The sequence below is a fragment of the Apteryx rowi genome, unplaced genomic scaffold, assembly GCF_003343035.1.
Source record: "Apteryx rowi isolate R43461 unplaced genomic scaffold, aptRow1 scaffold_119, whole genome shotgun sequence".
Classification (NCBI taxonomy): Eukaryota; Metazoa; Chordata; class Aves; order Apterygiformes; family Apterygidae; genus Apteryx; species Apteryx rowi.
The window spans coordinates 957184-984120 of record NW_020447408.1 but is presented as its reverse complement, the minus strand read 5'-3'; the positions used below and the strand labels follow the sequence as shown (position 1 = coordinate 984120).

Genomic DNA, 26937 nt, shown 5'->3' with positions numbered 1-26937 from the left:
TACTTTAGTATGATTCAAAATAAAATACTGGTGTGCAAAACAGTACTTAATTCAAACTTTTATTAAACAAGCAACTTGTTTATAGCAAATTAGAAATACTAAGATGAGGATTAAGGTATGTTAGAATTTATAGTAGCCATGTTGGAATATTAACATATTATTTAAAGAAAGACAGTTAACTGAGCTGGCTTAATTTCCGGAGAAGCTGTAGACCAGAAAATATGTTGGACAGAATAAATTGGGTAGCTTAAAAGGCACTCTGTGCTACTTGGAAGTGAAGGGAGAATKCTGCTGCACCTAAAAGCACTTCTGAGAAATCTCAAATTGAAATTAACACACAAATGTAAACTGTACGTGTATTTGTTAGGAGAAAATCTGCCCGGGTAAAGTGGATATATTTAATTTGCTGGTCTTAGCAGAAAGAATATTATTTTTGCTACAGAAGTGTATATACAGAATATATGAGAAATACAGTTTTCTTAAACTGTTTGTGAAGTCTTGTTCGTGCTGTAGCTGAGGGGCTTGGCTTGGCAGAAATGAGCTTGTTTATTAGTTGCACTCTTTTATAGTCGAAAGTGATAWGGTTATCAGCAAGTCCATTAAATTTTGTTGTAATATGCACTTTGTCCTGAAGTAGCTGGAATTAGGAAAGTGAAATATTAAAGTTGCTGCGTTGCAGTACTGCCCTAAGGGCGCTACTTCAGCTCTGCTCGGAGGAGTCCCCCGGAAAGTCATATGTAAATGATTTGACTTTATCTGAGAGGAGCAATTGTGCATGAGTGGAATTAGCGGTAGGAAAACAGAATCTCTTTCACTGACCATGTTATGGGATAGCGTATGTTGTATTAAAAGTCTCTTCAAGAAGGAGTGCACTCTCTACTTGAGTGGCTTTTTTTTTTTTTTTTAATTGTCAGCTTAAGTGCAGCGTGCAAAAGGCCAAAGGATGTGTTTGTTCCTGAGTGGTGCCATTATTATATGACTACTCTGTTGGACTGATAATGATTTACTGGCTGCAAAAAGTGGTTGTTTTCTACGTATCATTGTCAGCACACCTCAGATATAGGCTGAACTACGCTTTAAGCTGTGACATGTAATTAGTATGAATCAGTTTTGGCAGAAGGCATGTTGATAAAAACAGATCGAAAGATTTGGGGAGTAGTTATAGATTGTAGCATATTGAAAAAAAAACTGTTCTTATTTCAAAGCTTGTTATGGTACCTAGACCACAAAAATGTGATAATTGATTATGTCTTAAATTATTCACATTTTATTAGATATTTGCTAAAGTAGCACAAAAAATTGCAGTCACTTTCAGCTATCTTAATTATTTTTAAACCTGGAGATGCTAAAAGGAATAAATGGAAATACATTTGTATACAAAGACTGTTTTATAAATACATTTAGAAATATTTATAAATACAAATTCTTTTATATTCGTGAAATTCAATTTTGATCATAATTTGTTGATACACTAGATGCATCTGAAACATCGCCCAAAGAACCTGAATTATTTGCTTTATTAATATAATATAAGTAACTTTTATCGGTGGAATCTGGTATGATGTTAGTCATTTTATCAACTTGCCAATATATCTAATAGCTTTTGAATACCTTCTATTCCCCATGCTATGAGCATTAAATTGACTTATGTCTTGGCCATTCCTCTGCTTAATTCTGTCCTTCTCCAGTCAGCTGTGAAATAGAGTAGAACTGGGTCACTGCTATGTCAGAGCAGTGGCAGCCGGCAGTACTGTGGAGTGTGCATGTTTGTAATCAGCCGAAATTGAGTACTCCTCGCTGCCCTTGAAACTTCTGTCGAAGGCCTTTCACGGGCCACCTGTGAAACAATGACATGGCATGTGTTTAAATTTTTTCTTTTCTACTTCTCTTAAGTAGTTTAACATTTCATTAAAATACAACTTAACTGCTAATTCTTAGGTGGCATTTTATTCTAAAGGCCTTTTTTTTTTTATGTTTAACTCTACATTTTAATAGAAATGCTACCTATAATATGACTGTAAAAAGAAAATGTGACTATACTCAAGTTGCTTCTTTAAACAAAAATTTGAGTTTGTTTTCATTTATGTTGTATTTCCATGTGTATGTTTCTGAAAATGAATGATAAAAATAAAATCAGTCCCAGGATCTGAATGGATCTCAATGGAAAAAAACTTGGGATGACCTTTTTACCCTAGATTATTTTTCTTCTCTGTTGACTGCACAGGCCCAGAAAGAGTTGTATTGCTACTTCATTTGTGACAGCTGGGGAGGAAGACAAGAATGAGTGACCAGTAGTGAGTGGGAACCTTTTTAGATGTTTGTCACTAGAGAAATTGTATGATAAAACTGTGCCTTACAGTTAGCAGCAGGAATGTCATATGAATTAAATTACTTATTCCTTCAATAACTTCTAAAACAGCCAATTTTGTTTTGGAAAGTTCTGAACAGGGACTGTGACTTGACCACATAGGTAGATGGGTGTCAAGGAAAGTTAAGATAAAGTCTTGAGGTATCTCTGAAAAGTTCAACCTGAATGTACATGTGGATATTTTGTCCAAGAAATTTGAAAAGAACATTACTGTAGCAGTAAAGTAAGGTGGAATTGGAAATATAGTTTGCCTATTACAGTGGTTGTGACAAAGGAATTTTACGTTCTTTGTTATGGCAGTGACACTGGGAAACGCACATCCAGTATCTCACAGTATTCCTTCCTTCGCATTAAGTCTGGTTTATTAATCAGTTACCTAAATCTGAACACTTCCATACTTACCATCTTTGCTTTTATACTGCTCAAGGGGTGTTTAGTGGTTGTTGTATTTGTTTCTTTATTGAGCACTTTGGTTTGGTGTGTTCCATCACATATGGCTTCTCCTGCAAGTTATTTGGCCTTAATCTTGCCTTGAAGGTGCCAGGCTGTCAAGACCATGAAAGATGATTTGGACTTCAAGTTGAGCATTCAGCATTTTATCAGTGCAGGCAAACAGTCATGTCGTGTATGGTGGCTGCTTGTCCCRCTAGCTCTCTCTGCTGCAGCAAGTTGGCTTAGGAGTATTGAATACATTTCCATCTGGATGTTAGGGCTGATAAAACAGGCCATTCTTAGCAGAGAGTTCTGCATGTCCCTGGTTATCTCATGTTCTTTTTAGTGTTGAAACCATAAGATATTTTTGTATACCTAACACTTTTAAATCTCCTATTAAAGTAAGAAAAAAACTTACCTAGAATGCTTCTTTAAATAAGGTTTAAATGCCAATACAAACAGATATAGTGCCGATTTGTCATTAAAAGCTATAGAATGTTTGTTAGTAGCAGCATGCTCTAATTGCAAACTTTGTTAGGAACGGTAGCCAGACGTATTTCTGCTTCTAGGACTAGGCTATTAAAGCCGTACGATTACAGAAAAACAGAGTTTTTAATGGGGAGCGAGTTACAAACTCAGAAAAAAAGCTGCCATTGCATAATACATAAACACATCTAAGAGTATTTTCTTAGTCTTCGATTTTTTCTAATTACTGTTCTTATGAATAACTTTGTTCAACTTTTTTTTTTGGGGGTGGGGATAGTGCCAGAACAAACAAAGACAAGTGTAAGCCAGCCTCAGCCTGTCACCTCTAACGGCACTTCCACAGTAACCAGCACTAATAATAATGCCAAGCGGGCCACAGCCAACAATCAGCAGCAGCAGACCTTGCCTCGATACCCTCCTCGTGAAGTACCACCACGATTTCGACACCAGGAACAGAAACAGCTTCTGAAACGAGGTCAGCAGTTACCAGTTATAGCTGCAAACCTGGGATCTACTCCTAAAGTATTAAACGGCCAATCGGGAGGCAGTACTGTCACAAATAAGCAGCCCGTGACCAACGGAGAAGTGCCGAACAGCAGCAAAAAACAGCCAGGTGAGGGGGAGGTACCTGATTTTCCTTTAATTAAAATTGAATATTTCAAACTCAGTTATTAATGAAATATTTGATTATAATATTATTTAAATTTTTAATGTAAGCTATAGCATGATGAGGTATTCTCCAGTGTTGTAGCTTAATGTTAAACACTACAGGATGCTTTCAGCCATCTTTGTGCTAGCCTCAGTCTGAAACTTAGTGCATCTTATTTACTCATTCTTGCCAGTATATCTATTGAAGAAAAGGTGACTACTACTATACATTCTGAATTTTCATTCTTCTTCATAAGAATCGATCCAAGTATGGTCATAGTGCAAAGGGTATCTTTATACCTATTGGTAATTCACAGGTCTCAGAAGGAAGTCTCTCAGTCAATCTTCAGAGCGTTCTGAACAGCATCTCAAAACATTTTTTCCCCTATCTAGAGATATAAATAGGGCACAACTTGTTTAGAATACCAAAAAATGCTTTTCATTGTTAGATCAGAGTTTTTTCATCTTCCTGAGGCTTGATTGTCTTACAAAATTGATTAGCYTTTACCTTTATTATTTATTATTTAAGTATTTGTATCTTTTGCCATCTTGGCTTGGTATGCCTTCTCTTCAGATACCTTTTAAAGAGTAATAAAGCTTGTCTTTTAGGTGTGCATAATTTGCACTTCAGTAAAGTCAGTCTATTTTTGGCTGGGAAAAAAAGTAGCGTTGCTTCTAGGGATCTAGTTTTTGCAAAGGAATTTGGTATTAATACATGCAAATGTGTAATATGGACCAATATTTACTTATTTTGATACTTGTAATTGAATTTGGTTTTAGACATGCGTGGTGATGATGCAACCCTTGTTTTACCACTGGTAGCTTCTTCTGAAATTTTACTGAATTSCCAGTATTTCTCAAAATTAGTATTTTGTGCTCTACAAAGGATAAGATTTCTAGGCCGCTTCAGCTACAAAAAAGTGKKTTTTTTTTTTTTTTTTAAGATTTCTGAAAAATAGGCTTAATACATCAAGCTCTAATTACATTTTGAGCTGTTCTGATTACCTTCATTTTGAATACTACTAGTTTAAGATTCTGTAAACGGTCAAAGGGTTTGAGAGCAGCTTATCCACGTGCTCATTGGAGGAATGTTTTCAGTATTATTTTCCAGTATTATTTGTCATGCACTGATGAAACTTTTTTTTCTGCTCCAAGAAGTCATTTTTGTGAAGTAGTTACTCTTTTTACTTCACCTGTATAATTATGTTACTGGCTACAGTGAGGCTCTGAAATAACTTTTCATAAGCTTGCTTTCTTTTAAGATGAAATATTTTCTCCAAAAATGCATCCTCTACTGATCAAATTGTATGATAACAGGTAGTGATTCAAATAAAAATTCACACAAAAATTAATGTCACCCTTTAAATGACCTTTTAAACTTCTTAGTTATATCCTGAGGAATATATCCCTGTACTGTCCTCTATCTCACTTCTTTTGTGAACCCCACTCCTGGTGTGCAATTACTTGGATTCCTGTTTGTGTATTGCATGCTTCCCATTCCGCTTGGTTTTGTGAGATTTTGTATTATTATGGTTGAACAATCTTTGGGCTAGGAGATGTCATTATGCCCCCAGTAGTAACACTGTACTGAGTGTTGGAGACACTGCTTTACTAGGAGTAGTTTGGCTCTTTGAATAATATGTTAACTGTTTGAATTTTATAAATAACATGCTTACGTGTCCAGCTGGTAACAGAAAGCTTCTGAGAACCTTTTAGGAGAGAGAAAGGTTGGCGAAACTACTTTCCCGTCTTCTGGAAATGTTTGCRTTAGCTGTAACATCCTGTCAGTCAGCGTACTGTTGGATCTCTTCTTAATTTTGCGTGCTGTACTCAGGGTGTTCCCATAGTGTGCAAGGTCAGAATTGATGAGTAGGGTTGGGGGAGCCACAGTTGCATTTCTTTGTGCCATGTACCTTTATGATTTAAAGATACTTTTCCTCTAGTATAATCGGGAATAATGTCTGGTTTAGATATCTCGAGAGTTAATACTTGTAATATTCTTTGAGGTATGTAGGAAAGGTGATAATGCAAATGAAAATATTTTTTCAGCGCTGGATTTTTGTAATGGTTTCAACAATCTTGTCTAATGAATTGCTTGTAAACTAATGTGGAGATGACCATAGTCCAGCAGCATGCAAGAGTAACTTAATGTCTTTTGATAACCCTTGAATCTGAAAGTAAATAGTATTAATGTTTGCCTGTCTTAGTCTTACACACTTGCTCTCCATAGTTCCTATTTTAGCCACCAAAGGCAACTTTTAGGTACTATCGTTGTTATCTCAAACTAAAGATGTCATGAAATTTGATATAGCTGTAGGTCCATTCATTTTGAAAGACTAACCATGTGCAGGCCTTTGGGGTTAACATGTTTTATGCTTTAACAAAATATCTTTCAAGATCCTGAAGTTCTTGACTATTATTTTTAAGTATTTTTTATGGACTTTGGAATTGATCTGTCAAAAATCTGAATTTTGGCTTTGAGAGTAGTTGTCAAATTTTCAGCATCTAAGAACGTCAGCAGACTTGTGGCAATGCAATAGAAGTGAATGGCTGACGGGGTGGGAGCTGTCTGCGTGCCCCTCTGACCGGGTGGGCTACCCTGAGGTGGGCATTGCTCATCTGCTTGTGCATCGTTAGAGTTTTTCAGCACAAGATTTTAGGGCTAAAACAAAAACCGTAGCTTGAAACATTTGACTGAAAATTGCTGAAATCAGTAATGGCTCCGGTTGTTTTATCTGTTAGCATAACTCTGACAGATCCCTAAGTAGGATCTATCTGTGAGTTGTTACTGTACTTGTAACTTTTTGATGGGTGCTTTGTAAAAGTAAGGAAATGCAAATACTGCTATATTTACAGGCTTCCTTTAATTATCCTGGCCACGGTAAGCTTTTATCTTTTGCTATTAGGGAATCTTTTTATATTGATTGACAACAGAAACCTTTTTGCTTTTATCTTTTGTGGACATTCATCCTCTGTTTTGAGAATTACTATTTTGTTTAGGAGTAAAGCTTAAAAAGGGTAGTCCTGTGTTGTTGTTTTTTTGGTTTTAGCGTATTTGGCATATCTTGTCAATAAAGCCTTATAAGTGAAGCTCATGTCACATAATACTTACGAAATAGATACAGTCTTATTGGACCAGAAGGGTTGTTTTAAGAAATCTGTACTTAAGTAGCTTTTTATCAGAATATTTTCCTACCAAATTCAGTTGTTTTCTTTCCTGAAATCTTCCCCCGTCTGTGAACTTCGTATGGAAAGAAAGTCTTGAATGCTATTTTATGTTTGTTTGCCTTTATCCTTGGTAACACATCAGAATAGTTAGCTGGTCATTCTACCATAAAATGATTTATATAGTGAACTAAAATATTTACCAGCAGTAATTGTCACTGTGGGACAGAACAAAACACAAGAGAGCCATCAGACTCCTGACTTTAATCAGGCTGAGTTACTTGGATTCCTCCTTTCACTTGAGTGGGTCTCACTTTCTTTTTGCTCCTCACAGTGAAGCTGCAAAATCATGTATAAAACAGGAGGTTTTGGAAGTGAAAGATTCTTCTTGTAACTTAATTTTTTTTCTGGGTTATTTTAGGGGGAAGTGTATCCAACTCTAAAATTTGTGTATTTGAAACTTCTACAACATCTAATTTCATATSCTACCTATAGGAAACTTAGGCAGAACAAGCTATGAAAGAGTGGTGCATGGACGTTCAGTATGGAAACACTTAGATTAAATCAAAGTTGGATTGTATTCAGTTGTTTCTGTTTGCTATATCAAGTAGCAAAATAATGACTTCCAGGTAGAGGAAGTATACTGTTCAAAGAAGTGACGTGAACTTGCTAAAGTTGCAGGGCTGACCTCTGAAATTCTACAGTTAGTACAGTCAAAAATTAACTAGTTTTGGTTTTAATGACTGTAACTTCTTCCTCTTTTGTCTGTAAATCAAGTTTTTAAAATTAAGGGCATCTTAAATTGGTTAATTTAAATTAAAATGTCAAATATATAAAAACTAACTAGTAGTGGAAACATTTAGAAAAAGCAGCCAAATTGTTAATAATTAATTTTCTACATGCAGTGCTTAAATTAAATTTGATATCAGTGTATCTTCCCTTCTGACATCTTTCAGAGCTGCGAGTTGATTCAGAACTTGCTTGTCACTAACACAATTAGTAAGATTGAGAGATGGCTCTCTTAAGAGAAATCTTTCCTGAAAAAGAGATGATAATAAATGGTTTAAAAGTAATGAGTGGTTTGGGGACTGTTCTCAAAGACCTAGTTTACTTAAGTAACAATTCTGTAATTTCTTGCCTTTTTTTTTTTTTTTTGTAGGCATGCCTCCCATTCGGGACTTGGTGAGCCACTCCCCTAACCAGTCAGGTGATGCATAGCTATTTAAATCTCACGTTTGTCTTGCACTGCGTTTGTGTTTTTGATAGTTGTTTCACACAATTCTGTCTGATTTTTTTTTTTTTCTCCCTTCTTTGGCTTATTTGTTTTTCAATAGCATGTATTTCAATAGTGTATTTTCTTTGTGCCTTTACATATTGCATTTGGTTAAAGATTTTTAATTTTCTAAAATACATTGGAATTCATATGGAAAAAACAGCTATTTGAAGCCTTGAGTACAGCACCTTAAATTTTAAATGCTCTGGGTGGGTGTTTTCTTTCTTTTTTTTTTTTTTTTTTTTCCCCCCCCCTTTACGCTTATATGATAAATTGCCTCTTGGTGGTCTTAAATTGAATGATCTGTGCAAACCTGTCTGATATCAGAGACACTTCACAGCAGTGTGGAAGAAACGAAGTCGCTGCAGTTCTAGTCTGTGGGCCTTCCTATTGTGAATGCCAAGTTTATGCTGGGTGCATGTACTGGGGACCTGCAGCTGTGTGTGCTGTTTACTAGATAACAGAGTGTGAAGAACACTTGCTGCTTATTTTTAACCAATAGCTGGAGTGACTGTTCGGTGAGGACTTGGGAATGTGCCATACAAAATACTCTGGAGTAACACAGTGGCTTGAACTGTCTCTGTTTCTGGCAGTGCCTTATACTCAATAGGCTGCTGTGGACAGAATGCTTAGGAGAATATTTCATGTTGCATCTGTTCTGTTGAAGGCTGCACTCGAAAGGGACAGTGTTAATCCTCCTATCCCACACTCTCCTCCCCTCTCTTCTCTTGTGTTGGATTTAGCCACACAGTGAGTTGGTTCAGCTTCTTCATGTGATGGAAAACTAATCGGGGGGAGGGGGGTTGTTGTTGGTGTTGGGGGGTTTTTCCATAGCATCAGTGAGCTGTCCTGACTCACCACACTGCTGCATGAGTGCTAGATCCAACACTAGGGAGGGACTAAAACCATGCTGGGATAAGAAAGAGAAGAGAGTGCAGGACTGTCCCTTTTAGGAGAGCCGCCAGCTGGGCAGGTTAAGTGTAAAGGGACACTGTATCCTTGTATTGACAACTTTCCTGTCCTGCACTAACAAGCAGGGAAGCTATTTCAGAGGCAAACAGCTACATGTACTAATTCTTGGGTTGGCGTACTTAAGACAACAAAAACAGACTTCAGGACTTTCTGCTCTACCACAGAGAAACAGATACCTGATTTTTTTTAATTTTTTGTTTTTGTCATTTCATAACAAATGTGCTTTTTAGCTTGTTTAATGAAGTGAATTTTTCCATAAGGATCAAAGGTACTACACTTGGGAAGGTATAGTATTGGCACTCTGTGTGTGCCAGTATATACTGTAACTGCAAAAGGAGACAGAGGGAGCGATATTCAGGTATTTCTTAATTTGTGCTTCTTGGTCCTGCTGTTTATTCTAAACAACATGATGGTACTTCCAGAAAAAAAAAAAAAAGTTCACCTTAGATAATATATACTGATTTCTGCAAACCTGTAGGGGTTAATTCGTAACTACACTGCATTAAGTTATGAAATTGCAAATTACTGAAAAAAAAGTTTTAGCAGATTACTGAAGTTCAGGAAACTCAGGTTTGTGTAAATCTTCTGCCCAGTATTTAAACAGCAAAAGCTCAGTTGCAGTTTCTAAGTAGTTACGGGGAGAAAACTCATAGTAGAACTATGAACTGTTATTGGCTGGTTTTGCTGTGCACCAGACGTAGTATATAATAAACTGTAATTTTTTAGGTTTTGAGAGTGTTTTTGTGATATCTGTCAGGTATGAAAAAATCAGAGATAATAGCTTGCTTATTCATTACTTTTATATTTAATCTTAGGAGTTCCTGGGTTTCAGGGATTTAAATAGGAATACTTCAGAACACTTTCTCGTGCAGGAAGTCACCAGCACACAGTTATGTGTAGGAAAGATTGTTAGTCAAGGTAGTTTTATGTGTAATGGGATAAGGTTCTGCAAGACTAAAAGTTAATCATTATACCGTGTTGATATATTGTGCTTGTTACAAACTGCATATTGCATCTAAATTATCATAATAGACTTTTAATCAAACACACGCTTGCTTTTTATGTATTCTGTTACTGTGCAAACTGGGGTTTACAGTTTCACTCTGGCCTGTAGTCATAATCTGTCTCTCTTCCCTCACACTGAATTCAGGCAGTCTAGTTGCCCACATGTATTGTCTCATGCTGTTCTTAAAATTGATCATGTTATTGGGACGATGGTCATGTAATGAAGACTTTGTTTTGTTAGGACAGCTTTTGATGCTGTCGACTTACTACTTCATGGGGCGGGGGGGTGCAAACAACTCTCAAATTTGATTATTCTTTAATATAGGTTGAATGTTGTTTTCTAAAACACCAGCACAAGATTTGAAATCTGAGGGTTTGTAGGACCATTGCTGAGATATTATAGATCTTTTTTTTTTTTTTTTTTTCCAGTGGCACATTAATAGGCTGGTTCCGGGTTATGTTCACCTGAATGACTGTCTTTCTGTTTTCCCAAGGATGCCATGTGATTCTGTTCTGTTCTTCCAGACTGGAGCTGCCAAGTGCTCCTAATCACTGCAGCCCTATTTCTACCTACCACAGATCTTTACTGCYGCAATTCCTTCTTCCAGAGTCCTGTGCCAGCATCCTTGTTTCTCATGTTTTTCCTATCATCTGAAACTTAACTGATTGTTTCGACTCTCTTAACCTTCCATCATCCTGGATGGGGTGCAAGGGTTGGGTAATTCTTGCTCTGTGTTACTTCAGGCTATATAGTCTTTGAGGCATAGTCTTTGGCTAGATTTTTTTTTTCTTTTTTACTCTAGGACAAATAATGTTGATATTAAAAATACAATAGAACTTGTGCATCAGTGTGATATTCAGTAAACTGTCCATGGTAACTTAAATTTAAGCTTTCCTGATCTGTTTCTTCCTGTTTCTTGTAGATTGTCAAGATCATAAATTCAAGTAGTGTAGTATTTAAATTTCTTATGTTCTAATTAAAAATATTTTCCTGGGTTTTCTGTTTCTCGTGGTGTTCTCAAACTCCTATTGAAAGACAAAAACCCTGAAGCAAGGTCTTTTTTTAAATCTACACCAGCTATACTTCCCTTCAGATTGGTCCGTCAGTCGTGCTTACATGATATACCATATCAGCTCTCTTTGTAGTTGATTCAGAGCACTAAAAACAGGCTCCTGCCAAATTATCTTTATATATCTCTAGATACTTTCTTTGTTTAAGAGCTGGGCTGTTGCCAAAAGTCATATCTTGTGTACTGTTTAGCTTCTGCTAAGTAGGTGGCAATTTGAATAACATTTTTAATAGAACAGTTGCAACTTGGTTACTGTTACTGAGCTGCGCCTAAGGCATTGGTGGGGATCAGGGTTTGGGACTTCAAGTCATGTGCAGAATTCACGTCCCTTGTAGAAGAAGGGAGAAACCAGCAAGAGCAGCAGCTTCCTTTCAGGCCTCGCCATTAAAATGCGTTTCTTGGAAACATGAGAAGCTCATAAATTGGCGTATTATTTTAAAAGCAGCCAGCCCCTAAATGTCTTTAAAACAGCTTTTGAGACAAATGAAGGATTAGTAATTCTACCTTGCATTACTATTGGCTCCRTCTGTTAATATGAAGAGGCAAAATTTCATAAAGGTATTCAGTCAAAACGACCATTTTTTTCTAGTCAGATGTAAGGCATGGTTGCATATGGTGTAAAAATCCATAAAGAATGAGTAGAAACTGGTGAAATTCTTTTTCCTTTTATCTTCAGGTACGTGCATTTTGAATATTCGAAGTAAAGGCAAAAAAGTACTTGTTATAGGAAAAGTAGACTATTTTTCTTTTTTTTAAAAAATGAATGTTTTAATGGGTGGAGAAGCATGGCTCTCTAAGTATGCAGCAACTAAGCATATACTGTACGGTTATTCTTTCAGTTCAGACAAATACTAAGTAAAAACTTCACTGACAGACTTTGTTCTTGACTTCTGTTAGAAGTGAGTAGTTGCCAACTTTGTGAAGCATGCGACAAATAGTAATACTTCTATAGCTTTGTCTTCTGGTGCACCTGTCTGACTATGTTTGATTTAACAATTTGGTGGGTGTGGAAAGTTTAGGTCTCTATAGTAGGGCTTAAGGAGCACAAGGTAGCATAATGTGGTAAAACTTGGGTGTTTTAAAGTACCGTACCAACCCAAATAATAAATGGACTTGAATCACAGAACTCCTGCATTTCAAAGAACAARTGAAAATTGACAGCATTTATTTTGTAGCAAATACAAACCTTTCATAGTTAAGTATATGCATTAAGAAGTAAGTGAATTGCAATGCATTTCTTCTGGAGTTCTGCACATGATCAGATTTTTTTTTGAAAAAGAAATGGTAGTTCTTGAATAAATGAAAATAAGAATTACCAGTTCAGCCACTGCACTTAATCTGTGCTGCTGAAACAGAGGTTTCTTAAGATTGGCCTTGTGATATTTTTTTTTTTTGTGTGTGTGTAAAGGTTGTTGTATAAAAGAAAATATCTTGTACTTAAAAAAATCTTACATAGTGTCTTTGAATGATGTTTCTTTGTTTCTCTGGCTGTTGTCATATTGCAGTTGCTACTGCTAGGTCAGTTTAATATCCTATTTAGGTTTCTAGCTTTCAGAATCTCTTTGATTTTTGTATACTGTTGTAGTTTTTAATGTATAAGTTGTTTTTTGCATATGGTGATATAGAATATATTTTTTTAAATGCTATTTCTCTGGTAAGAAAGAATGTACCTTTTAGATGTGTTTCTTCATGCTTGATATAAGTGCAACTTTGCATGCTAGTGAGAAGTGTTCTAGGTAATGCATGGGGAATTGTTTTGAACAGCTGTCCTGTAAAGCTTTTTTCATAATCTTCTGACTGTAGTGTTAAAATACGCAAAATAATTCTTGACTTAGTATTTTTATACTTTTATCTCTCTTATGTTTAATGAAGTAATAATACTAAATTTATAATAATGCTCTTGGACTTTTCTTCCTCTCTTTAGATCTGAACCACAGTGGTCTAGGATCCCATTATGAAAATTCTCACTGGGGACCAGTCTCTTCAAATAGTGACTCCAGCACAAACTGGGATAAAGTTATTGTAGACGGCTCTGACAAAGAAGCATGGCCATCAATCACTGGCAGTGACCCAGAGTTGACATCAGAATGTATGGACACTGACTCTGCCTCTAGCTCTGGGTCAGAGAGAAACCTTGTTATAATGGCTTCAGGGAGCACAGGTGGTGAAAATGATGGCATTCGAAATGGCATTGGACATGGTTCTCAAAATAAGTTTGTGGTTGGTAGCAACAGCAATAATGTGGGCAATGGAAGTATTAATGGGCCGTGGGGTTTATCCCATGGAACCCTAATAAGCACATGTCAAGTTTCTGTGGATGCTCCTGACAGCAAATCTGAAAGTAGCAACAATAGAATGAATGCTTGGGGCACCATAAACTCTTCATCAAATGGAGGGTTAAATCCAAGCACTTTGAATTCAAATGGCAACCATGGTGCCTGGCCTGTATTGGAGAACAATGGACATGCCCTGAAAGGGTCTGTAGGGAGTGGTAATTCTGGCACAAATATTCAGTGCAGTACCATAGGTCAGATATCTAATAATCAGAGTATTAACTCTAAAGTGGGTGGTTCAGCCCATGGTTCCTGGGGAAGCCTTCAGGAAAATTGTGATTCTGAAGTAAATGGTACAAGGAAGGTTTCATTCAGTGGGCAACCTCAAAACCTTAACACTGAAATGAATGGACCAAATAACACTACTAACTTTATGACCTCTAGTTTACCAAACTCTGCTGGTTCAGTGCAGATTAACGAACTGCCTAATAATACAGGGCATGGGGCCTGGCGTGTGAGCACAATGAATCATTCTCAGATTCAGGCCTCTCCAGTTACAAATGGCACTTCCATTTCTCATCTTAGCAATGGTGAGGCGAAAAGTGGTGGATCTTACGGTACTACATGGGGTGCCTATGGTTCTAATTACTCTGGAGACAAATGTTCAGGCCCAAACAGCCAAGCTAATGGTGACACTGTGAATGCAACTCTAATGCAGCCAGGCATTAGTGGGCCTGGCAGCACTAACTTTCAAATCAATGGGAATAAAGGAGGAGGGGTTTGGGAGGCAGGGACAGTCAACTCCCAGAATATGCCATGGGGAAGTGGAAATGGTGCAAGTGCTGGCGGAAGCAGAAGAGGATGGGGCAACCCTGCACAAAACACTGGCACTAACATTTCAAATGGGGAATGGAGTAAACTGCCTAGTAATCAGCATTCCAATGAAAGTGTAAATGGAAATAGTAGGAAGTTTACAAATGGATGGAAATCTACTGAAGAGGATGACCTTAACAGCCAGAGTTCTGCTGCATCTCAGATAACTGAGCAGAACAGCGCATGGGCCAAAACAGGTACGGGGGATAGTGAAGGTAGTACGGAGAGCACTGGATGCCATGAAGACAGAGCAACTACAGAAGGACAGACCCGAGAGAGAAGAAAAGTTGACCAGCATGCATTACTCCAAAGTATAGTGAACAGAACTGACTTAGATCCACGTGTCCTTTCCAACTCTGGTTGGGGACAGACTCCAATCAAACAGAACACTGCCTGGGATACCGAAACATCACCAAGAGGTGAAAGAAAAACTGACAATGGGACAGAGGCCTGGGGAGGCTCTGTGACACAGACTTCCAGCTCAGGGGGATGTGTGGATAGACCTAGCCCTAATAATAATGATACCTCATCTGTATCAGGGTGGGGAGATCCAAAGTCTGCTACAAGGTGGGGAGACTCCAAAGGGTCAAACAGCCAAGGGGGGTGGGAAGAGGATTCTGCTGCTACAGTAATGGTCAAGAGCAATCAATCGTGGGGAAGTGGCAAAGAGGAAAAGTCATCTTGGAATGATGCACAGAAAATCAAACAGGGATGGGTAGATGGACAAAAGGCCAGCCAGGGTTGGGCAGTTTCTGCCAGTGAGAGCTGGGGAGAAAGTTCAAGAAATAACCATTGGGGTGAGGCCAAGAAATCCAGTTCAGGAGGTAGCGACAGTGACAGATCAGTATCTGGTTGGAATGAGCCAGGTAAATCAAATTCTGTTACTTGGGGAGGCAGTAATACAAACCCAAATAATTCGTCAGGATGGGATGAGCCTGCAAAGTCTAATCAGAATCAGGGCTGGGGAGACCCTCCTAAATCCAATCAGCCTCAAGGTTGGGGGGATTCATCAAAGCCAATCAACTCTCCAGAATGGAACAAACAAGATGTTGGATCTTGGGGAGCACCATCTGCCACCAATAAACCACCAGGATCAGGCTGGTTGGGAGGACCAATGCCAACACCAGCAAAGGAGGAAGAACCCACCGGCTGGGAGGAGCCATCCCCTGAATCAATACGCCGTAAAATGGAAATTGATGATGGAACTTCTGCTTGGGGTGATCCAAGCAAATACAACTACAAAAATGTGAATATGTGGAATAAAAATGTCCCAAACAGTAGCAGCAGTTCAGACCAGCAAGCACAGGTACATCAGCAGCTACTGTCTTCAAGTGCCATGTCTAGCAAGGAGAGCAGTTCTGGTTCTGGTAAGACTTGATTTTACACAAATTTGTGCTTTTGATTAATTGTAAAACAGTTTCCTATTCTTACATCACAAAACAATATTTTAGTTTAAAAGTAGGAAGTGGAAGGTGGCAGTGACATTTTATATATAAATAAAGAAAATATTCCTTCAGAATGTTTTCCTCAGAAAGTAAGTATCATTGTCAGTACAAATAAGGTGCTACTGCAGCTTTAGACTCGAGATCAGGCGTTCTGGTCTTGTAGATTTGGGGACAGTGATTAATGATAATTGTTGATGAGTTTGCATGTTATCTGAAGTATTTTGTGCTCTGCCTCTTTCAACTGCGAAGAAGAATAGCTTGAACTTAAAGAGTAATTCTTAGGAACTTAACATCTTAGAAATCTGTATAATCAAAATTTAATTCTTTACATATGGAACTTGTATTTTTGAGTTTTGTTTTGTTTTTATGGAACAGTTTGCAGTTGCAATATTTACCTTGATGTAAAATATAAATTGTATTAACAGACCTTTTATTGTATGTTAGGGGTCTAGAAAAAGCAAATTACTTGATTCTTTTAAATATCTTTTAAATTCTGTTCAAAAACATGTCTAACTCATACTGCTTTAAAAAGGTTGGGGAGAGCCCTCTACTCCAGCCACTACTGTAGATAATGGAACTTCAGCGTGGGGTAAACCCATGGATACTGGTACTAGCTGGGGAGAACCCATCAGTGATGCAGCAGGCACCTCTGGCTGGGGAAATGCTTCTCTTGGTCAACAGGCTTCAAATAAACCTGGTGAGTGTTTTTTCATCATGTTTGAACAAAGATATATGGAGGAAGGTGCAATACCAATGTAGAAGCTTTATATTTGGATTTTTTGAAGGCTTGTATCTTGACATAGACATAAAGCTAAGTTCTGTCTGTCTTAAGGGCAATCAGTTGACACTGATGCTAATACCATTTTTATTGCCTTTTCTAACAGAGTAGCTGCAGATGGGAATTTCTTTTCTTCCCTGCACCAAGACTGTTAACAATCTGAAGCTTGTCATAGTTAAATAATACTGTTTTACTTTAGTTTGCCATAGCATATTTAGTTCATAATAGCTGACTTGCATTGAGATTATTGTTTGAAATATTAGTGTGGTGGTTTTTTGTTTGTTTTGTAACCAGGGCCTAAATCTATGCAAGATAGCTGGTGTGGAGATGATATGCCATTGACAGGCAGTCGTCAGACCAGCTGGGAGGAAGAAGAGGATGTAGAGATTGGAATGTGGAATAGCAGTTCATCACAAGAAGCTAACCCATCTTTAAATTGGCCACCATATATGAAAAAAATGCCTACAAAGGTAATTCTGTCTTGTTAGACATCAGGCCGAAATGTAAGGATGCAAGTAGGCCATGGAAAGGAGGGGAGGGGAAAAAAAGGGTTCCTGAGAACTACTTTCTTGTTCTGTAAACTAGTTCCCATAGAAGGCTGAGTCAAGGTTTTTGCACTTTTGTTTTTGCACTAAGTCAGAATTGAGACTTGCACTGAGTGGAGTAATATTGGGCTTTAATCTTTGCTCACAACACTTTACGATGTAATTTAAGCAGTAGGTGGTAAAAATCTTCTAAGTATCATAGGAATCCCTTTTTATTTTTAAGGGAATAATGAAAGGTGGAAATAAGCAAGATGAGACATGGATTAATCCATTCATTAAGCAATTCACGAATCTCAGTTTTTCAGTAAGTATTACACCTTTGCTTGGCTTTACTATCCTCTTAGTTATAATACACAAAGGTGAAGATGCTTAATTGTCTAGTGTTTATTTTTGTCATGTTTTTCTTTTGCTTCTGTTGTTCTCCCCACTGTCCCCCATGCCTTTTCTTCCTTACTTCCTCAATACAAAAGACCTATTTACTGATAAAAGACACTTTCTTAAACACTACCCAGGTATTCATCCAGTAGTCTGTTGTTGTACTTTGTTACGTAGGTATTTTGGTGAAGAAACCTGTTTTCAATTGGGTAGCAATTATTGGGAGGAAATATTTCAAAGTCGCATCTACTTTGTTTTGATATTTCTTTTTTCTTTCAGGTTTGAATTGAAATAATGTATTTGAATCTCTCTTATTTTTAAAAAAGATTATTATTATTAAATAATCATGATTCATTTTATTACTTCAGAGAGAATCACCAGAGGAAACCATACAGAGCAATAAGATGGACATGTCTGGAGGTGAGCATAAGAAGAACCGAGATGGGTTTTAAAGCTTCTGAATTTCTTTTCTAGTTTCTTTTTTAGTATACATCTTTTTGTAAATTACTTAACAAAAAACTCATTCCCTTAAAGAAGGAAAAAAAGTGCATATGAGTAACACTACATACCTGAATCACGTGGTTGCTACTGGAACTTTATCCATAAATCAAGCTAACCTTATACATACAGAAATGGCATGAAAGAACACTTTCATCTTTTTAATATAAGTATCTAGTTATCTTCTTGTTAAATTTATTAAATATAAACAAAGATGTTCATAATGCCACACTCGTTCATTGTGGTTCATTCTCAGAAACACGCTTTCAGTTCTAAAGTATTTTAATACCAAACAATTATTTGGGAAGTATTTAACTTGAGGGTAAAATCATTTGTGAGTAGTTATTTTTATTGAAATCGTTCACTGTTATGAATGATTTCTCTAGCAAATTAAAAATAGTAGAATTATATTTAATAATTGAAATAAATAGACATTTTATAATAGAATTTTTAATGAAGAATGAACTGTAGCATTAATTTTTATTATAGTTAAACTTTTTAAATACAGTTTTAAAATAGGTGTTTTCACTTTTGGCTCATGTTCTACATTGTGTAAAGAAATTATTCTTTGCACTTCAGATTTAAATATTAATATTTCTGGAAAACTTCATATTTAAACTATGTAAATTGGAATTTAAAACATCCCCTTGGAAAGTAATTCTGCCACTACATGCAGTAAAGTATTAAACAGTCCTTTACTACTGCTCATATTTTGATCTTTTAGATTGCTCAGTAGAATTAATGATGAAAGATAAATTTTAAAAATTGCTTGTTAAAGTTTATGCTTTTCATAAGCATAAGCCCATTTCCAGTGTATCTGGAAAACTAAATGATCTTTCAGTGTCATGGTCATGTCTCTCACTTTTTTTTTTTTTTAAGGGATATTGCAAGATAAGCGAATGGAGATGGATAAGCATGGCCTGAATGTTGGAGATTACAATCGTGTTGTTGGAAAAGGCCCTGGTTCTCGTCCTCAGATTTCCAAAGAGTCTTCCATGGATCGCGGTCCTTATTTTGATAAGGTTAGTGGCTACCTAACTGATGGACACTTCCAAACTTCTTTGACTCAGACAGCATTCTCAGATTTACATTCTAAGTAAATATCTGTGTGCTCCTTAGCTTTCTGCATTTAGTAGAGAGAAAAGTTAGGGCTTTCTTGTTAATCTGTAAGACATGTTTTGTTCTTTTGAACTTGCTGATAAATAATACTAAGCACTTTCTATAGCGCATTTGCAGTGCAAATAACACTAACCTGATCTCTTTTGTTTTCTGCCTATTTTCTGCTGATGCTGGACTGTCATGTGACTCTTCCCTTCTGTTCCTGGCAATGGTTTCTCCCTTCTGCTTGCTTGCTGGCTGGTTGTTGCGCATCGGTTTGTCTGTCCAATCAGGATGGCATTGTAGCAGACGAGTCCCAAAACATGCAGTTTATGTCCAATCAAAACATGAAGCTTCCCCCTTCAAATAGTGCACTACCTAACCAAGCCCTTGGCTCCCTAGCAGGGCTGGGTATGCAAAACTTGAATTCTGTTAGACAGGTAAGGCTGTGTGCATATCCTTGGCATGTTACTTGACAGCATTTAATGCCTTTTGATATAACATCTGAGCTACTGTTTTGATATGTGTTTAACTTCTAGTAGAAATGTATAGGGGTGGGAGAAGTAGCTGAAGAGGTGTATTGTCACTAACTGCCCTTCCTTTCCCCAGAATGGCAATCCCAGTATGTTTGGTGTTGGTAATATAGCAGCACAGCCCAGGAGCATGCAGCAGCCTCCAGCACAACCTCTTAATTCATCTCAGCCTAATCCACGTGCTCAAGTGCCTCCTCCATTACTTTCCCCTCAGGTAACTGAGTATATTACACATTCTGTGAAGAAACTAACCAGAATGCTGCTTTAGTAAATTGCTTTTCATTTATTGGTGTTGCTGATATTTATTCTGTGAATATTTGAAAACTTAGTTGGCCTGATCAGTGTTTCAGAAAACAGGCAACTGTTAACCACAGGCTATGATATTCTATCCCTAGTATAACTAACTACTCATGTTATTGTCAGTATTCTTCTATAAAACTTTAGATAGTCACTGTTCGTACTGGTCCATTTTGCAGGTTCCAGTATCATTACTGAAGTATGCACCAAACAACGGTGGCCTGAGCCCACTTTTTGGCCCACAACAGGTAGCCATGTTGAATCAACTGTCCCAGTTAAACCAGCTTTCTCAGATCTCCCAGTTACAGGTAAGCTAACAAAGCCAGTTGCTCTGTGTTTTGTTTGAAGTCTTAAGTAGAACCTTATCTCAGTTATAAACTGTTCTTTAAAAAAAAAAAAAAAACCCCACTGTCTCCTAGCGGTTGTTGGCTCAGCAGCAAAAAGCGCAGAATCAAAGAAGCATGCCTTCTGGTGGTCGTCAACAGCAGGAGCAGCAGGTAAATAAATACCTTTAAGATAGTTTGAAAACTTAATAAACTGTTGTTCTTCCTGAACTGAATTTCTTGTTTAAAAACTGTATAAATGTGTATAAGATGAAAGGGATTTTGACAAGCTTTGAACTATAGGAGTGCACTTGGCTTAACACTGGGTTTTGCTGTGCTAAAAAGCACAAAGCACAATGATGTATTTCACTATCTTTCTCTAAATATGGAAAAACTTCTGCCTATTTCATTTGTAACTACTCTGTTGGTTTTTTTTAAGGGTCGATCTCTTAGTATGCAGCAACAGATGATGCAACAGTCCCGTCAGCTTGATCCAAACCTGTTAATGAAGCAGCAAACTCCACCCTCTCAACAGCAGTCACTCCATCAACCCACCATGAAATCTTTCCTTGAGAATGTCATACCCCATGCTACTCCTGAGCTGCAAAAAGGGCCATCACCAATAAATGCGTTCAGCAGCTTCCCTATAGGTGCGTTTCTCCATGCTAATTTGATAAAATCAATTGACACTTATGTGGCGTAGGACACAGCCTTTTTAACTTTCCCTGGATTTTTCCTCCTCTGAAAACAGCAGTGATAGTAATCCTGCTAGCATTTACAATTTTAAGGGCAGTAGTAATTCTTTATGGTACTCATCCAGTTATCTTTGTTCACTAGAGAATTTTAAACACTCATTTCCAGAGGTGGGTAGTTGTATTTAAGTACAAAATGTTTTAAGTTCTTGCAGAATTTCTATCCTCTTGTATTTCTTTCTTATCCTGTGGGTCCCAAGCTGCTGACACAAAGTCGTTTTGCAGTCGTGGCTCCTGGGACTTAAGGACTTTTAGAAGCAGAATCCATATGAAGAATCCATTGAAATGGTCTTACTTCTTTGGATTTCAAAAATGTTTTCACTGAATCTAGAATTGCATAGGTAGAACAAAATGTTAATTTCCCTTCTAATGGTTAAGTCTATAAAAGAAAGTTTTTAGCTTTTCAATTTTAAGGTATAATTGTCTCATTTCAGGCAAAACATCGGAACATTTATAAATACAAACATGTCCTTTTTTTTTCTTTTCTTCCTACATTTCCAGGCTTCTGTCCAATTTCTACTTCAGAAATTCCAGGCTTGTATATTTTCTCCTTACTTTAGGTCCCTTTTTAATGCTGTCTTACACTTACTACAACTGTATCCCATTTATCCCTCCTTTTTTATCCCTGTTTTTTCCTCCTCTTCGGTTTGCTTTTCTTCCATGTTCTTCTAATCCTGCCACTTCTGTTGGGCTGATTTCCTTTGCATTCTCTTTGCCCTTTTTAGAAAAATTTGTTCATTTAAAGACTGCTGCTGAAATCCTTGTGCTTATAGGTGGAGTGTTACAGAATCAGTGAATCAGTGCAGGCCATGCTATTACACTGCATGTGGCACACTGGAATTTTGCTTGTGGCAAGTCTCAAGTCCAGGCTGCTGCTTAATAGTTGCTGATGATGATTGGCATCAAGATCTAACTACTGCTTTCATTCAGAGGGCCAGGAATAAAAAATGAAGTTCACTTAGTTATTATAGGCAAGTTAGTTCCAACAAAAGGAGTATTTAACTTTCTTGCCAGGCTTCATACTGAGTAATTGCATCCTGCTAATACTAGATTCACTTTGTTTCTACTAGATATAATTTCTCTCTCCTTGGTTTGAATTGTCGCATAATATTGTTAAGCCAGCTGCTTTCTCGCCTTTATCATTGCTACCTTCCAAGAACCTGCTGTATATGTAAGACTGCTTTGGGATCCCTTTGGAGTAGCACTGTGTAATTTATATAAGCAAGTATAGCAGCACTTGGTTTACAAATGAAGGGTTTAAGAGAAGAAATAGTAGGTTGCTGGAATTTCTTCACACTTCAGTGAAGAATTGGGTCAAGAGAAGTATTGACAGCATTCTCCAGGCACACAAAGCGTAGTAGCATAGTCATGTGAGGTGGAGCTGAACTTGGAAAGTTGGCTTCTGGAAAATCTTGAGGGTATGTTATTTTCTTTGTGTCCTAATATTAGTATTAGGAGACTTAGCACTGAAGGCAGGAAAGCCCTGTTTACATTCTTGTTAGCTGAATTTGTTTGCCCAGATTGATTAGACCTTTGTTTGTGAGAAGCAGAAGTTTTGGGGGGGGTTCCCTCTCTTCAGCTGACTGCTGCAGTTGTTTCCTGACCCTTTTATGGAATTAAGTATCTCCAGTGTTAAAAATACATTTTTCTGCCAAATACTGTAATTATGCTTCTTCAAAAAAATAACTTCTTTATGGCAGTGAATGTTGACTTAGGAGCAAAATTAATCATCAGTTTCCAGTGCTGGAGAGAGCTGTTTATAGTTAAGATTTGAGAATTTGCCTACTATCTCTTACACTAAGTCAAAATGTTGTGGTGGTTTATTTTCAGAAATGAAGTAAATACATTTGAAGGGTTGAGAATTAACCAAGTATGGTTGTGAATTGAGAATTCTTATAGACCTAGAATGAGTGCAGACATGCCAAAGTCAAAAGTGTGGGCGTGTTGTTTGAGCCCAAAATAGTATGTTCTCAAGAGATATTTGGACTGATTGGGGTTGGTATTATGTTGATTTTCTGGCAGACTAACCTTTTGAAATGCAGACTGCAACTTAGAACAGGTAAAGACAAGTTTTGTTTTCTGTTACTGAATATTAAAATCCAGCTCAGTATGAACAGGACAAGTATAGCCAGGGGCAGGAGTAGTATTACCCACGTAGGTCCGTGTGGGGTGCTTATGTATCTATGCCGAGCGTGGTTCAGAATCTGGCAAGGTGTCCTGTTGAATAGTTCGTGTAAGAACGGGAATGAGGTTCTAACTGCAGATATCAGTATATAATTTTTGCTGAATAGGCATGGACACAGGCACACCCTTCTGCAAGAACTGTCTTTTGTAACTGAGCGTAGCTCTTCAAGATACAATGCTCCTATGTCATACAGATTAGATCAGTTGTTGTACTAATGCTAGACTGGTATTAGAAATGACATTCTTTTTTGATGTTTACATCTTAGTTTTTCTGATTTCCTCAATGGCTTCTTCCACTGGCATATTTTTGCATGAAGACATCAGCTGAGAACTTCAGAGTGCTTTGCATYGCTTAGCTTAGCTTCTGTTTGTAGTAATTTCACTGTATTCAGTGCTACAATGTTTCTCCAAAATGGAGAGTTAGAAGCATGAAATAACCATAGTAATGTGCTCTTAAAAGTTGATTAGGACAATGGTCGTAGTTAGCAGGAAAAAAAAGCATTTAGTTGGTCTTTCATAAACTATCTATGTTTTTAGGAATGAACTCAAACTTGAATGTAAACCTGGATATGAACAGTATTAAAGAGCCACAATCTCGACTGAGGAAATGGACTACAGTAGACAGTATTTCTGTGAACACGTCGTTAGATCAAAACTCCAGCAAACATGGTATGTTAAGTGTCATTAGATAATATGTGACATAGTGTGTCAGATTTTCAAATCCTCTGTGTGTATAAAATGTCTGTTTGCTATATTTAGTCTTATAGTTGTCACGTTTTTGAGTGTTGCTTGTAGCTGTCAGAATTCTTGCTGCATTGTCTGTGCCAAAACTTCTTGCTCGTTTTCCACGGCAGCCCATAGTTTTCTTGAATGTCTTTACTTAAACTAAACTGAAGTGATTTTTGTGATGGGATTTAATAGAAACTCTTTGCAGAATTCATTTTTTAAAACAGACTTTTCTTTTGTAAGTGTCAACATCACTTAATCTGGATTAGAATGCTTCATATCTTTTAAAACAAAAGCTTGAGCTTCTCTAGGCTTTTTTTTCCCCCAATCCCGTTGACCTTAGTTGTGTTCCATGGCACACRCATTCTGTTCCATGTCTGACATCATTTAGTTATAGGTTTTGGTTATGAATGTGTATGTTTGCATTCTAAAAATGTGGAGAGTTTATAAGGGATAGAATACTACCATTGCTGTACTCTGACTAGGCAGGTTGGTTTAGTTTCATTTTTCATTCCCATAGTCAGGATTCCTAAGACAGTTCAACTGTTTCAGTTGCTTGAAATCTCATCCAGTTAAAATTTGAGTCTATAGCACAAAGATTCTGTGTCTAAAGATAGTTATAAAATGTCTCCAGTTTCCTATTACCCTTCAGTCTTCAGATTGTTTGGATATTTTTAGACTTGTCAGCTGTTTTAATACTATGAAATGGCTTGGTGCCTTAAGCATCTAGTGGAGGTATCCTGGTACTGCACTTGCTTATTCTAAATTTCATCTGATCATTGTCAGAGGTGTTACTGTTGCTTTAGATATAGATAATGTTTCCTGAATAGTGTTAGAAGTTTGATTATTTGAACTCTATATTTTATTGAGTCTCTAGTTAGTCTTCTGTTCCCTCAGAACTGTAATGATTCTTGGTTTTGCTGTTCGCTAACTTTAAAACTTCTCCTTGCAGGTTTGCACAGAATCAAATAGATTGTGTGCAGTACTCTTATCCCTTGCTCCAATAGTGTTGTGTTGTGTTGTGTTTTGTTTTGTGCTTTTGGGGAGTGGGAGTAGGAGTATGAATAGAATTGACAGCTTTACTGTAGCAAAAGGTCTATCAGAGGGCTACAAAGATGATTAGGGGACTGGAGCATCTCTCTTATGAGGAAAGGCTGAGAGAGCTGGGCCTGTTTAGCCTGGAGAAGAGAAGGCTGAGAGGAGATSTTATCAACGTGTACAAGTATCTGAAGGGAGGGTGTCGAGAGGATGGGACCAGACTCTTTTCAGTGGTGCCGAGCGACAGGACGCGAGGCAACGGGCACAAACTGAAACACAGACACTTCCATCTGAACATGAGGAAAAACTTTTTCACTGTGAGGGTGACAGAGCACTGGAACAGGTTGCCCCAAGAGGTGGTGGAGTCTCCTTCTCTGGAGATATTCAAAACGCGCCTGGATGCAATCCTGTGCAACRTGCTCTAGGTGACCCTGCTTGAGGAGGGGGGTTGGACTAGATGATCTCCAGAGGTCCCTTCCAACCTCAGCGATTCTGTGATTCCGTGATTTTGTAGGTGCCTCTTCCAAGACCACTCCCATTCTTGGGAGCTATCTGGGAATATATTTACCACCCATTATACAGCTGGGGGTCTCAGAATTCTCTTACCCTTTTGAATTAATCTTTTAGTTAAATTTAATAAATATATTTTTAAATGAGATTTCRTGTAAGATTATTGTTATGGTTTTCTCTTGAATTACTTAGGGATCTTTCATTTTAGATTATATATTCCTGTATGACTTCCTGTAGATCTTCGTGTCATAAGATGACATTATGTTGCTATGCATTTGACAAATGCTTTATATGGGCTGTCTTTAGTTTTACTTATGAAGTTTGTACAAATACTAGGACCACTATGAGATGAATCTTTCTCCTTTGTAAATCATTAGAGCTCAGTTTGATATCAAGTGGCACATAATAAAGTTCTGATGCACAGATTTGATGTAGCAACTTGCTTTCAGTTGAAACCTTCAAAGGTTTCTTCTCATGATGACTTGCATTGCCTTCTGATTACTCARTTATGAAGAAGAGCAATAAATCCTTCATACTTGTTTTTAATGGTGGGCAATGTTTTTCATTATGGGTAGGATGRAGGTAGCCACACTTGTCTCTGGAAGCTATAGTTCTAGGTCTCTAGAACACAGTTCACTCTGAACCTCTCAAGTCTTGCCAAGTCAGTGCATGTTGTCTGGTCTGAGTGGTGCATGCAATTCTGCAGATAGCAAGCATACAACAATTTCTCYAGCTATGTTCTCTGTTCCTAAATATTTTCATTGTTTACTGTCAGAGATGAGATGTTACATTAGACATCCCTTTGGTGGTTCCCAGTACAGCTGTTCTTAATCTCAAATGCATGGTAAGAATATATATCTGATTTATATGGTCAGACCTAGAAAATGGTGTAAAGTTACTCTTTAAGAGGCATTTTTATAGATGTTTTGTGTAGGTTCTCTGTGTCATTTGGGCTTGCCATAACTGCACTCAAGATCTAAATCCTTACCTAGTATATACCTTTATTGATTATATCTGCACAATARAGATCATAATTCTGAGATTGGTTAAGAAAAATGATTGCTCTGTTTTTTATTAGGTGCTATTTCAAGTGGTTTTAGGCTGGAAGAGTCTCCATTTGTTCCATATGACTTTATGAACAGCAGTAATTCACCAGCCAGTCCTCCTGGATCTATTGGGGATGGCTGGCCCCGTGCCAAATCGCCTAATGGCTCTAGCAGTGTTAACTGGCCACCAGGTACACAACACCTATTCTTACTCTTTGCATGTT

General features: G+C 37.4%; 1 protein-coding gene across 4 annotated transcripts in view; it reads left to right on the top strand.

Moving 5' to 3' along the window:
• The window catches only part of TNRC6A (trinucleotide repeat containing 6A), a 53065-nt gene that overhangs the window by 21307 nt on the left and 4821 nt on the right, over positions 1–26937 (top strand). For 3 of the 4 annotated variants that reach the window (XM_026084822.1, XM_026084794.1, XM_026084804.1), the window contains 14 exons: positions 3564–3899; positions 8259–8306; positions 13344–15932; positions 16543–16707; positions 17083–17258; positions 17557–17637; positions 18077–18128; positions 19086–19228; positions 19914–20051; positions 20314–20442; positions 20554–20631; positions 20897–21107; positions 23931–24062; positions 26746–26904. In XM_026084822.1, coding sequence (XP_025940607.1) covers positions 3564–3899; positions 8259–8306; positions 13344–15932; positions 16543–16707; positions 17083–17258; positions 17557–17637; positions 18077–18128; positions 19086–19228; positions 19914–20051; positions 20314–20442; positions 20554–20631; positions 20897–21107; positions 23931–24062; positions 26746–26904 — 4437 coding nt within the window. The remainder of the gene's footprint in view (positions 1–3563; positions 3900–8258; positions 8307–13343; positions 15933–16542; positions 16708–17082; positions 17259–17556; positions 17638–18076; positions 18129–19085; positions 19229–19913; positions 20052–20313; positions 20443–20553; positions 20632–20896; positions 21108–23930; positions 24063–26745; positions 26905–26937) is intronic. The other variant, XM_026084814.1, reaches the window with a different exon arrangement.